General features: G+C 34.8%; 1 protein-coding gene across 4 annotated transcripts in view; it reads left to right on the top strand.

The window, feature by feature from the left end:
* The window catches only part of LOC110026957 (host cell factor-like), a 19,337-nt gene that overhangs the window by 1,775 nt on the left and 3,459 nt on the right, over window positions 1–14,103 (top strand). For all 4 annotated transcript variants that reach the window (XM_020728192.1, XM_020728190.1, XM_020728194.1 and 1 more), the window contains exons 2-7: window positions 2,227–2,376; window positions 2,759–2,926; window positions 4,960–5,112; window positions 5,981–6,133; window positions 6,527–6,688; window positions 6,790–6,963. In XM_020728192.1, coding sequence (XP_020583851.1) covers window positions 2,227–2,376; window positions 2,759–2,926; window positions 4,960–5,112; window positions 5,981–6,133; window positions 6,527–6,688; window positions 6,790–6,963 — 960 coding nt within the window. The remainder of the gene's footprint in view (window positions 1–2,226; window positions 2,377–2,758; window positions 2,927–4,959; window positions 5,113–5,980; window positions 6,134–6,526; window positions 6,689–6,789; window positions 6,964–14,103) is intronic.

Below are 14,103 nucleotides of genomic sequence, written 5' to 3'. Positions count from 1 at the left end.
CGGGCCTTTTGTGTGATAGTGCTTCGGGCCTTTTGTGTGATAGCAAAATACCGCTTAAACTGAAAGGAAAATTTTATAATATGGTGGTGAGACCTACAATGCTCTATGGCGCTGAATTTTGGCCTTTAAAAGAGAAGCATAATGCTAAGTGAAGTGTTTCCGAGATGAGAATGATTAGGTGGATGAGTGGCTTAACACTTAGAGACAAAATGTGAAATGATTATATCCGTAATAGGGTTGGTGTAGCGCTCCAGTGATGGATAAAATTCAGTGATGGATAAAATTAGAGAGAGTCGTCTTAGATGATTTGATCACATTAAACGCCGATCATCTGATAATCCAATTAGGAGAGTAAATGTTTTAGATTCGACTTTTGTTAAGAAAAGCAAAGGTAGATCTAAGAAGACTTGGGTTTATTGTATAAAAAATGATCTTAATTTATTAGAACTAAATGAAAATATGACACTAAATAGGACGCAATGGAGAAAAGCATTCATGTTGCCGACCCCATGTAGTGGGATAAAGCTTTGTTGTTGTTGTTGTAGGTATGAATTAAATGCCTATTTTTCTCATATTCCTAAAGTTTTTCAAGCTAAGGATATGCAAGCTGCTACTATATTTTTCATTTCAATATGGACAGTGACTATATGTTTGTAACTTTAATGGTTTTTCTATATATATGGGGTGGCTTAGAGTGTTTTAAGTAGTTTTTATTGGGCTATGACCTTAATTTTATTTTATGTATTCATCAGGAAAATCTTAATAGTCATTTGCATTATTGGTTCATGCTAAATTACTTCATATTTGAATTCTGATTTAAATTTTGTTTTGGTATTCAGGACTATTTGCCTTGGGATTATTCATGTATGTATGTACATGTATATGCTATTATTGTGAACTATGTAGATAAAGTTTGGGTAATAATCTTGTCAATCTCTATTAAGATTTAAGGATTGCTAATTAGTAATAAGCATTTACTACTTTTCCATTGAATACTTTTGAAACTAATTTAATATTCAAAGTTGCATTGTTGTTGCTATAAAGAATGAAATGTGGTTTGTTTAGTTCTACAGTTTATAGCCCCAACAGTTAATTTTGGATTTTCACACTACCAATGGATGATATTAGGACGAATTAACTTTCAGAGTAATCACTCTGAAAGTTATTTCATCCAGAAGTGAAAGGCTTTACCCAACTTACTCTAAATGCTATCTCATCATGAAATTGTGCATCCACATGCGTTATACTTTGTACAACATGCTGATATGATATATATATGCTATTGTATAGTTTCCTGTTTATCCATTTATTTATGCTATTACTGTTTCTCTTATTGTTTTATATAATTTTTTTTGTGAGTGATTATTCTTCATGAATTTGAATCAGAAGAACAAGAAATTTCATTGATTTTCGTATTGTTTTCTATGTATCAAGCTCTGAAAGCATTTGACCTTCCCTGAAAATCTGCCCATTTCTTGGAATGGGATATTCTGGCGATGGAAATCCCTCATATAATATCACAGATCCAACCCTTTTGAAGATTATAAATAGAAAATTCTAAGATAATTTTCCCTCTAACTTACCACCTCATGTTGGAGGGAAAGTTCATTCCATTAAAGGCTTCTGCTTCTCAAATTGGCTTGTATATTCTGCTTTAAAGCTTTTAGAATTTCCCTTCTTATTTTTGCTAATTGTTCGGTTGTTGGATCCAGTGGACATTGATAAAGTCGCATACTGTACTTATTCTATATTTTTCCTCATGAAGTTTTGGATTTTCTCGCTTTTTTTTCCTTTCGTTTGATCATTCTTTGTAGCTTTTCTGTGAACTTTGGCAAGCTTATTTTTCAATGGGCGTAAGTCCAGGAATATTGGCATGACTCGGATGATAAACTAGCAAAAAATGAAAATAGCATGTCCTTTGGTGAATGTTCTTGTGTATCCTGTTTGTATGTTCTTTTATCTGAACCTATTGCTAACACTATTCCTTGTACTTTCCACTTTTTCTGTTATATATATTTTTATCTTTGATGTGACATTTTTTTTGGGTTTTAATTATGCGCCACTGCTGTAATCTTTGGGGCTTATTTTTGCTATTTTTTCCCTTTTGAATTCATTTGTATGACAACAATATTCTGGATTTAGATTTAACATATTTATTTTCTGCCCTCTAAGCTTGTTCTTCAGGCTTGTAGTGTGTAAGATTTCTTGCATTTTTGTCTTTTGCAGTTAAGCAGACATGGAGCAAACCAATGATGAAGGGTGATCCACCCTCTCCCAGGGACAGCCATAGCTGTACTACTGTTGGTAAAAGGCTCTTTGTGTTTGGTGGTACCGATGGAACTAATCCTCTCAATGATTTGCATATTTTGGATACCTGTATGTATATTTTCCTGCACAATTTATGTTAAAAATATTAATTACACTTTACAATTTGTAGCTACTACTTCAGAGTAAGTATTATCTCGTTGACTGATTCGATGGTTGGGAAGAAATTTCATGAATTTTTACAAACTTAAATGACAATATTCATCTAAATTTCTGCTTCGAACTTTTATTCTCCATAGTATTACTTTTTTGCCATATAGATTAGAGAAACTTTACTCTTTTTTGTTCATTTTGTTGACTGATTAGACAGTTGGGAAACCTTTTATTGAAAACATTCTTCTAAATTTTTACTGCCATATTTTGCACTTATAATTGATATTTTAATATATATATATATATTTAAATTGGCTCATTTCTGAAACCATGTCTACAGCTACCAATACATGGATGTCACCAAACTTGCATTACAACGGACCTGATGCACGCGAGGGGCACAGTGCTGCACTCGTGGACAAGCGACTTTTTATTTTTGGTGGTTGCGGGAAATCCGGCAATAGTAATGAAGAAGTATATTATAATGATCTTTACATGTTGGACACAGGCAACTTTTTCAACCTTTACTAACTTTTCCGTAGATTTTTGCAGGATCTATTTTTGTTCTTATTATTATGCTTTGACTTGTAGGTGATCATGAATTGAAGCTGTCACAAGGCTGATTTTTATTTGTGACTCATCTTATAAATAAGCTAAACAAATGGTTTTTCTTTTTAAACTATATGTTTGATAAGTTTGTTTGAGGAATTAATGTGAAAGATATTGAAAGAAAAATGGCACACAAAAGGTAATTAACAGCAAGTTATGCAAAATATTCATGCAAGCTGAAGTTAGCATCAAATTGCAATACTTAGAGTGGATACTGATGAATTTAGAAACTGCTTGAAAGCGAATGAAGGAATTACTAAGTGTGCGTTATTTTGGCTGTGGTTGTGCAAAATCTCAGTTCATAAACTGTTGTTGAAATCAACTGTTTAGAAGTTGGTGTTTCGGAAGCAGTTGATCTGTTTGAAAAACACAATTCTGAAAGTGTTATATGTGGACTAATTGTAATGCCCCTCAATATAGATACACAATTCTATTTGAAAAACATAGTTCTAAAAATGCATCAATATATTAAATATTCTAAGAAAATTGGTACTGATCTAATTTTTATCTATTAAATCTAACACCATACTATCGGCCAATATCTTAGATTCTTCTATTATTTCATCCCCTCCTTCTAACCTCACACCTACCTTATAATGTTCTTAATTTTTAAATAAAAATACTGGTCAGTTTTCCTACAACTATTCTTGAAGATGAGATAATTGCCATTATGAATGATGGATATCAAAGATATTAAGCTAGAAGGAAAAAACAGGTATCCATGTGATAATTTGAACAATTATGATCAGATAGGCACATGATGAAACATGAGGTGATCAATTACATGGCTAATGCCTAAACCATTGTCAGGTATTTGAATCACCAAAGGAGGAATAAACAGGTCATGAGAAACCCCATCCTAATCAGCGATAGACTTCTTTCTTATGTGTTGCACTTCATTTTTACTAGTTGGCATAGAACTCAAATTCTATGAAGAAGTTTCGTTTGATAGTTGTGGTACATATGATTGCCATTGGGACCTCACAAGTACAACATATAATTTCTCTCAAGCTTTTCTTAGTCTATGATTTGATATTCTTGTGTTCACCCTATAATGATTCTCACACAATTTGCACTGTAGTTTTTGATAAGTTGATTATGTTTTGTTTTGAATTCGTAGGACAGAGTTAGAGTAGGATTTCTAACTATGAATTGCATCTCTCAACAATGTGTTGCTCCCATTTCATTGAAGTGGTAGTTTTGAACAATAATGGTCAAGCCTTGTACTCTGACCATTTATTTTAGGGGGTCTTATCTATAATTATTATCACCAAGAGAAGTATAATGCCACATTTGCCTTCAAATAAATGAACCTAAGCTGTGATTTTTGAGGTCCTTGATGGGAACAACTGGTTTTTTCATCCAAGTTTGTTCCCTATGGATTGCGGGTGACAATGTGTTTCTTCGTACACAATATTTGATCATTTTTCATCCATTGTGCACTTTTGGATTCAGATAGTTCATTGATGCCTTGGCATGTTTAGTGGTTTAGTTGAATTCTCTTAATAACTTGACATGCTTTTTAGTGAATAGGCAAACTAATGGGTCTATTAGTTCAATTTTTTAATTCCTTGACCATCATTGGTCTTGTTGCTTCCTCCCATTCTAGAGGAAAGAACGGATTACCTATCTATGAAGATTTACTGCTTTGGTTAATCGATTAAGAGATCTATTTTTTCTGTATTTTCCCATATTTTGCACCTTAATATTGTTTACTATACTCGATCATTTCTTTGATACTCCAACGCATGAAATGATATTTGAAGGAAAAAGGGCCATCTTGTAAAAATGAACTTGTAATTCTTGTTGTTTATTTGTAAATATTTAGATATGTGGGAAGCATTTGAATATATTTGACTAGGGCTTCATTAATTGTACCTCATAAGTAGATGATTTATCTAAATATTTATTTTTCTTTCTGTTATTTTACAGAAACATTAGTTTGGGAATGTGCTGTAACATCTGGTATTCCACCTGTCCCTCGTGATAGTCATACGTGTTCGTCATGGAAGAATAAACTTATAGTGCTTGGTGGTGAAGATGCATCTGATTGCTATCTATCTGATGTCCATATGCTGGATGCAGGTACCAATTCTGCATTCCAAATTAATATCCAGCTTCCATTATGTAGCTGTAACATTATTTCAATATAATAAAATTAGTTGATATTATCATTTAAATATATTTAAACGTGGTTGTCTGTTTAATTTCATCATTAGTTTCCATTAAATTATTTGATCTTATTAGTTGGAGATATCCAAACATCTGGCAGTTTCATGCATGTGCATGTGGACTAAAGATTAAATCCCAAAATAGTTTTTTTTTACTAATTATGTGTGGACATTTTAATCTTAAAGTTTCATACTTCTCCAATTTAGTCTCTCGGATATACAAAGTTGATCCAAAATGGTTTCTAATGGACTCAATTGGGATCAAAATTGTATATTTGAATGACTAAATTGAAGAAAGGTGATACTCTAGGATTAAATTGGCCATGAATACAACAACAACAAAGCCTTAATTCCACTACGTGGGGTCGGCTACATGAATCCTTTTTCTCCATTGCGTCCTATTTAGTGTCATATTTTCAAAATTGGCCATGAATAAAGTGCCAAAATAGTCCCCTGACTGTTTATGAGAATCTTTTAGCCCGAGAGTATATAAAAGTGTCAAATTAGTCTCCAGACTCTTTAAATTGGGTTGAAATAGTTCTATATAAGAGTGAGAGGACTATTTTGACACTTTACTCAATTCGCCATTTATAAATAGTTAGTGGATTATTTTACCATTTAGCAATTAATTTTCATGTTAAAACAAGTATAGGCTGACTCAGAATTATGCATATCTATGCATTTCTCCATGGAGTTTCATACAATGCTACAAAATTTTCCTTTTTTTTTTGGTTGGTTTAGTTTTTATATTCTATTAATGGATCTGATGTCTTTGTGAACAGACACCCTGACATGGAGACAAATAACTACTTCGGGTCAGATGCTTGCTCCTCGTGCAGGGCACACTACTGTTGCTCTTGGAAGTCATTTATTTGTGTTTGGTGGTTTCACGGATGCTAGGAACTTGTATGATGACCTCCATGTTTTGAATGTTGGTAAGTATTGAATGTTGGTAAGTAGTTTGGCAAACGTTAATTTATATTTTTCTATTCTGCGTTTTCTTCTTCTAGCCAACTGCATCATTTGCTTGAAGACTTTGTATCATTTTACCTTTTTACTAATAAACTCTTGATAAGAATTTAGTATTTGACATTGCGATGTTCCTTCACCCGTAGTTCATTTAAAAATTCTTGCACCATCAAATTCAGACATGCAAATTTTAGTTGTAAATCCTTTCATCCAGCCCCCTCATGCCAAGAGGGGCAAAAGAGAGATGGTTCCGAGGTTTTAGAGTGTGTAGACATTAGTTCTGATTTAAGCATGTATAAATGGGATCTTTTTAATTATACTGTCATTTTTATTCTAATACCCCTTGAATTGTTATGCAGAAACTGGTAAATGGAATAGAGTAACAAATATCAACAGAGGGCCCTCTGCCCGTTTTTCCGGGGCCGGGGACTGCTTAAATGAGCAGAGGGGCATTCTTGTATTCATAGGAGGATGCAATAAATCTCTTGAGGCTCTTGATGATATGTATTATTTATATACAGGTCCTTGTCTGATATTGCTCCTTGAAATTTCCTGTTTATCATTTTTGTGCGGTAAATTCAATTTGCCTGAACTTGCTCTTACCTATGATCGGTTTTGCTAGATATGACAGTTAGTAAGTCCCTTTCACAACTAAGGCCAGAGTTATTGCATGGTAAAGAGTTGAAAGTAAGTTATAGTGATAGTAAAGTGGAGAAATCTAGTGGCACAACTTTAACTTCGGCGGTGGCATCTGGTGTGTCCCAACCCTTGTATTTTCATGAACGTGGCCAAGCAGGTGTGTATTTCTATTTAATGTTATCAGAAACTTTTTGATGCTAAAACATTGATTTCTAAGGAAACATCAGAACTTGGCATTGTTATTTTTTTAAGCAAGAAATTTATTCTTTTGTGAAGCCATATTCTAACATATAATTTAAGTGACATTCTATTAGCATGTGTGGACTAGTCAACATATTGAAATTTGAACTTTTGGCAATTCAATTTGTGAAAGGAGTGGATCCTGTTGAGAGTGTTAGTGTTCTTGGAAGGTTCTGACATGCATCTTGAGTCAGCTCATTTCACATTAGTCCAAGTCATCTATTAAGTCACATTTTGTCTAATTTGGTTGAGGACTAGTCAACATATTGGAATATTGGTCATTTGATTACGACCAAGTCAAGTTGTACTCAGGTAGACCCTTTTAGTCAAATGGATTAATATGGGTTCAATATAGAATTAGTTTGATGCTGTGATCCGACCTATAAATCAGTACAAATTTCTACAGAAATTAAGGCAAAACAAATATTTTTCTTTAATAATTCAAATAACTCAACACGACAAACATTTACAATTTGAGAGGTAGGTGATCTCTCCCAATTCCTACAATTCGAAGGTAGGAAAAAAAAATCTGTCAAACCCTAAATCTAAGACTCACTACAATAGTCTCATGCATAACCCTAACCCTAAGTTATTAAGCTCAATTTATACCCAACAAAAATAATAATAAAATACCAATTTACTTGTAGCTTAATAAAAGGCAAAATTGCCCCTATGTCGGTGTGTAACATTGTTTCCCTCCTAAAAAGACAAACTGTCCTCAAGGTGGCAAAGAGTGAGGTTTTTTCTCCTTCTCCACCATAGGCGTCTCTATTTCGTCATCCTCTGCCTCATCATCACACACTGTTAAAATCTGTAATATTTGAATCTTGCAACGGTGTTCATGGGCAAACTTCTCATCAAATAGAAAATATAACTCCTTGGCTTGCCTCTCCTGAATCTCTGTCTCTGTAAGGCGCTTGAAATAAACATTTAGACCGGCGCCCATATTCTTCTTTTGCGACGCCTCCCCATGGAATGACCTTGTATGGGTCATCAGTGTCATGGACGTCGAAGTACTCTTGTGCAATCCTCCCATGGTGTCGCTTTTGTTGGTCTTCTTCATATGGTTCTTTTCTTACACCATCTAGGCAAGCTCCATCATCTCCCTAATTCTTTATGGTCTTATTAGTCTGAGTGTTGCCTGTATGTCGGGCTTTAGGCCCTTCATGAAGTTTTCCTCCAATCCTGCTTCAGAAATCTCTCTCAACCGTCCTGACAATACCTTGAATCTCTCCTTATATTCCATAACAGTCTCCTCCTGAGTTAAGACATAGAATTGCTCGTGTAGGTCTCCTTCCCAAATGACTCAGAACTCAGAAATGTTTCAACAAATAATTTCTTAATTTCTTCCACAAACAAATCAGGTATCTAGTCTCCCGCCACTGAAACCAGGCTAGGGCTATCCCCTCCAAACATAATTCTACTGTCATGAGTTTCTTCTCTCTATCTAGCCCATTCGCTGTGAAACATTGCTCCACCTGATACACCCATGTGCATTTTCCTTCTAGAAGATCATCTTCCCCCTTGAAGATCAGCATCTTCTCTCTAGAAGATCAACATCTTCAACTTCTCTCACTCCACTGTTTCTCTCCATATATCGAGGGTAAAACTCCTTGCTTCAATCATAGTCATTAACCCTCTCTGCTTCTCTATTTGCTTTTTCATGCTTCTCCACACTTCTTGCATAATCTCTTCTACATGTGTTGACCCAACTTCCTTCATCAGAAATCTTTTATCCACCTTCATGGAGCCCTCAGAGGGGGTTCTTGATGTGGGATGGTTTCCTCCTTGTATTTCTCTCATTCAACCTCCTTCCCCTTCGATCTTGCGACAAAATTTCTGATCAAACCTTGCTTGGGATTTGCAAATTGAGCCACCAACGAGGTCTTGGATTGCATCTCAATAAGCTTCCTTATCATCTCCTCCAAGCTTCAGAATCAGTTTTCCATGAAATAAAACCTATCATCTATGGGCGAAACTTTATACTTTAAAGTCCAATCACCGCTTCCTTGTTAGCTCAAATCAAGACTATTTTGAGAGGTCACAAAGGCTAATATAGGGCCTCGATCTCGTCTTCCCAGCTAGCCTGACTGAAGCCAGATCAGGACTGTACCACGATATTCTCGTCACAATACGCAACAATCACATGGTTTGCTCCCAGCCAACTTGATCGCAACAGTATCACTAGATTAGCTCATTGTATGTTGCATTTGCTTGATCGCAACTATATCGCGATAAGGAAAATCAAATTCTCTGTACGCCACAGTTCCGTCTTTGCCTTCTCCACAAAGTTGAAAGGAAAGGCTCGGGTCTCTATAAGTCGGTCGTTGCCTTCCTAGCTAGCTGAGTTCACAACTGTATCGTGTCCGCGAAGCAGGAGGAGAAAGATCGGTGTTTCTGGTCTCTGTAAGTTGCAATCCCGACTTTGCCTTCTCTGCCAACTCTTTCTGTCGTGGGGCCTTCATCGTTTCTTTGGTTTGATCACCACTCTATAGCACAGATGGATGTGGGAGGAGGAGAAAGATGGGTTCTTCGGCTCTTTGCCACGGCCCGATCAGTATGGTGGACGTAAAATTATTTTCAGACTGCGATTCTTTCTTCTTCCTGGATCGAAATGCTCTCATATTAATTTGATACGATTCGACATAGAAATCAATACGAATTTCTACTAAAATTAGGGCAAATTAAATATTTTTCTTTAATGATCCAAACAACTCAACACAAATACAAATATAAACACCTACAATTTAAGAGGTAGGCAATCTCTCCCAATGTCTACAATTCGAGAGGCAAGAAATCTCTACCAAACCCTAAACCTAAAACTCACTACAATAATCTCATGCATAGCCCTAACCCTAATCTATTAAGCCCTACGTATACCCAACAATAATAATAATAATAAAAGACCAATTTGCCCTTAGGCTAATATAAGATAAAATTGCTCTTAGGTCATCACGTAACATTGGACTAAGGAGCCTGATCTGAACCAATAAAAACAATGTTTGAACTAATTAGATGGAATTTTTGTCCATTTTTTGGATCATGGCGCAAACTGTACGAGGTTGGAAATATATTATTTTAGTAGGAACCCCTTTTTTTTAGCCTAAAAGGTTGTTGACCTACCTCCTATATTTCATTTTATTTGTATCACATATCCTAAAATTGAAGCCTCTCCACCCTTGGCTCTCTTGTAAGTACATGTGAAGGGGTGAGGAAAAGAGAAAAGGTAGAGGGCAAAGATAAAGACGGCTGAAATATTGTTATGACAATAGAGGTATAAATGAGTTTTTCTTAACTCTCCTCTTTCATTTTCTCGGTCATTGGTTGTCGTTCATCAGTTCACGGAGGTGTCCCATTGATCACTTACTTTGAGCTAAGGTTGTTGGTGCTACCACTACTCTCCTTTTTCCAGCATGGCATGAAGTTTCCTCACTTAGGTGGTTCTTGCATCACATATACCTGTCTTTCTTGGCATGTGAGTAGCAATCCCAAAGCATAGGCTTGTTTCCGATGCTCTATAATGTCAACCTTTCTTGGCTTAACCAAAAGAGTCTTGACTTAGGCGGGCATTTATAGCTTTTTATAAAGGTGATTATAAGGTTGTGAATATGAAAACAACTTCTTAAAAAGTTACGGTGGGAATTATCAATTTCTATTTTTTTCAAAGTGTTGGACAATATATTTCTTATAGCCATAGGGCTTTGAGAAATTTTATTGTAAAAAGCAACATCCCAACATAATAAATTTAATAAAGCAGAAAAAAGACTTTTCTCCAAACATAATTGTGATAACGGTTTGAAAAGCAACTTAGGCAGAAAGCTATATCATATAGACCCTCAATTGTTGCCATCTCCTATGCGTTTGATGCAAAAACATTAATGAATTTCTTTGTGAAACTCAAAACCTGGCAAAATTTTGCTTTATGCCATAAGAGTTATGGGGAAGAATTGTCTTATTTTTGTGGACTGGAGGACATTAACATTTACCATTTAAAAATAACCTATAGAGGAATTAAAATGACAAATGAAATAAAATAATTAAAAACTGATAGAGTACGGAGTACCTCACCACTACCAAGAATGAATTTATGTTGCTATTGAATATAGAAAGATAGGTCGGGTCAAGTAGAGTTAAGTCTGGACCTATTCACACACCCTTTTATTTATAAAGAATAAATATAAGTAGAACACTATGGACTTTGTACAATGCTCAAACAATGGGTTACTTTATACGGTTGGCTAGTTTAAAGAAATCCCTCAAGCCTCGACAACACCCAAATGTCTCTCAGGACAATCTTATTGACATTATGCTAGTGTTAGAATGTGTTATTAAAACATTTCTATGTTTATAACCAATTGACTATTTTATAATTTCAAAGAGTGTCCCCATCTTAGGACTGGTTATGAGTGGAGAAGCTGTTGAATGAGTCTCTTTATATCTTTAGAAATCAAGAAATGGACATTGAAAATAAGCCCTTGAACCAAAATAGGGCCTCGTGTGACCTTCTCATTGACCAACCTCCATTGTGACAACCTAACATAAATAAAAATTAATTAATTAATTTGTATGATCATTGACATTGATTGTGGATGAACATCTATCTGATATTTATTCTCATGTTTTTTGAGAGATTTAATAAACCTCATATGAGTATTATAAATATAAGCCGAAAGGATTATAATTTAATTGAATTGTTTTTTTAAAATTTGGGTTTGTCAAACTCTTAAAAATATTTCATGGTGTACATGTCCTGTAGTAGTTTTCTCGTGCTATTTTTTTGTCAGTGTGCTTTCACATTGGTTCTATATTCTGAATCCCACAATGGTTTGTAATTTAGTTGTCTATTGAGCAAATGTTGACATGTACTAAAAATCTTTTTTGATGTAGTAGGATGCTCTTCATATTGTTTTGCTAACATTATGCAAAGATTCTATCAAAGGCTCATACACACGTTGTTTAGTATGGTACAAGACCTATAGTTCATCCTTATGATGTTCAAGGTCCTCGAAAATCTGTACACCTTTTTTTAGTACTGTGGAGTTCATGCCAGTTTTATTTTATTTTCTTTCCATATTTTGCTAACCTTTAAATAGGATTTCAAGATGCATACATATTGGTGTTTTCGAGAGGTTATGCTTCAGTCTATATGCTTTTTGCATCACTCACAGAATTTGTATAGTGAGCAACTTCATGCACCATAGTATACACGTCCCTTTTTGGCGTGATTACATGTGAAAGACTTATCTGAATTTCAACCAGAATCCTACTAATGCCCATAAAATAAAAATGTAGAAGAGATGAAGAAAACAACCAATCATGCTTAAATTTAAATGGTGATGACTGACATACCTTGCATCGCTGAAATTTCCTAAGACGTTCATATATTAATAAGGCGATGAAAGTCAAGTGCTCGAGTTATCTCAAGCTATTCAATGTCTAATGGATACCTACCCATATTGAGGGAAAGCAACAATTGCTAGAAACATTATAATAAGGTTGAAAGAGTGCAAGAGTTATTATCTTGATTATTGTGCTAATCAGTCAACTTCCAAGGCCAAAACATGATAATTATAGGGCTCAAGCTTCTATCCCAAGTTGAGGTAGGAAGATTGACTCTGATAGCTTTAACTTCTTTTAGACCAACAAATTATAAATTTTCCTTAAATGTTATGTATGTCCGTCATAGGTTACTTACTATTCCAAAACTTGATAAAATAAAAATATAATGGGGTTTCCCCATTAATAAAGTTTTAGAGGGGTTGTTAACCAAACAAAGATTATATTGTTCCCACTCTCATTCACGACCGCATATTTGTTCATACTAGAGTGATATCATATTAGAGTTTATGCTCGTCTTCTAGCGATATTTGCTGCTTCTTTTTATACCGCAATGGTCAACTTGCAAGTTAGTGCTTGCTTCTTTGTCTAATTATTCAACAGTCCTCCCCATAAAATTATTACTTTATTAACAAGGATGTATAATTCTCTAGCATTCTTGATAATGGATTGAGTTATTAAATATTATTACTGAAAGAACCACCTTATGTCACCACCACCACACACACATCGAGGCCTTCACCTCCTTAAAGATGGGTACTTCGAGAGCATAAATTTCAATCGAGGTATCCAAAGGATGAAATTATCAGTTTCTTAGTTTAGTCAAGTCCCTTGGAAATAAATTCAACATAAAGAAGTGTCTCCTTTCTAATGATAAGCACATCATAAGATATATCATTGCCAAAGGTACCCCCAAGAAGCATAGAACACTAAGTTCATTAATTTGAGTCATTAGATATTAAAATATAAAAAAATATGATTTAAAAAAAAAAAGAAATAACGGCTGTTCTGTGCTCAGAGCAATAGAGCTACCACCTAATTTGTCTTTTGGTCTGAAACTTGCCAAAGGTTCTATGGTCTTTTGAGTAATGCTCAGAAAGGGCCAATATTATCTTAATGCGATCACACCAATTGCTCTCAAAATACTTGTACTAATACATATGTGACAAATGCATCTGAGCTTGCTGATCATGCTTAAAATGTGCTGTTAAATAGCTTAATCAACTAAATCCACACCTTGATCTACTCTTGAATGACCTTGTTTATGAGTCTATGAGCTATGTGGTGCTGATTAGCCAATATTTGTCCTTCACTTGATTTTCTTGACAACATTTTCATCCTCGGAGACTTGCCAAAGGTTCCATAGTCTTTGACGTATGCTCAGGAAAGGCCAATATTATCTTAATGTGATCACCAGTTACACTTAAAATACCTGCACCAATACATATGTGAAAGGTACTTTTGATCTTGTTGATCATGCTTAAAATGTGCTATTAAACAGCTTAATCAGCTAAACTTGGTCTACTATTGAATGACCTCTGTATGTGATCCCATTGGAGTTGTAATGCATGATTGCTACAAAAAGTTAAACTTAAGGAAAGAATCAATATTATTAGACAGATTAATTTGAGGCACGTGGCAAACCTTAAATGGTGAAAATAACCGTAAACTAAGAGATTTTGATAGTGTCTATAATATTCATCAACCACCCCGCAACACA

Source organism: Phalaenopsis equestris, unplaced genomic scaffold, assembly GCF_001263595.1.
Source record: "Phalaenopsis equestris unplaced genomic scaffold, ASM126359v1 Scaffold000408, whole genome shotgun sequence".
Classification (NCBI taxonomy): Eukaryota; Viridiplantae; Streptophyta; class Magnoliopsida; order Asparagales; family Orchidaceae; genus Phalaenopsis; species Phalaenopsis equestris.
Note: the sequence above shows the minus strand (reverse complement) of the source record. Positions and strands in the feature narration are given on the sequence as shown.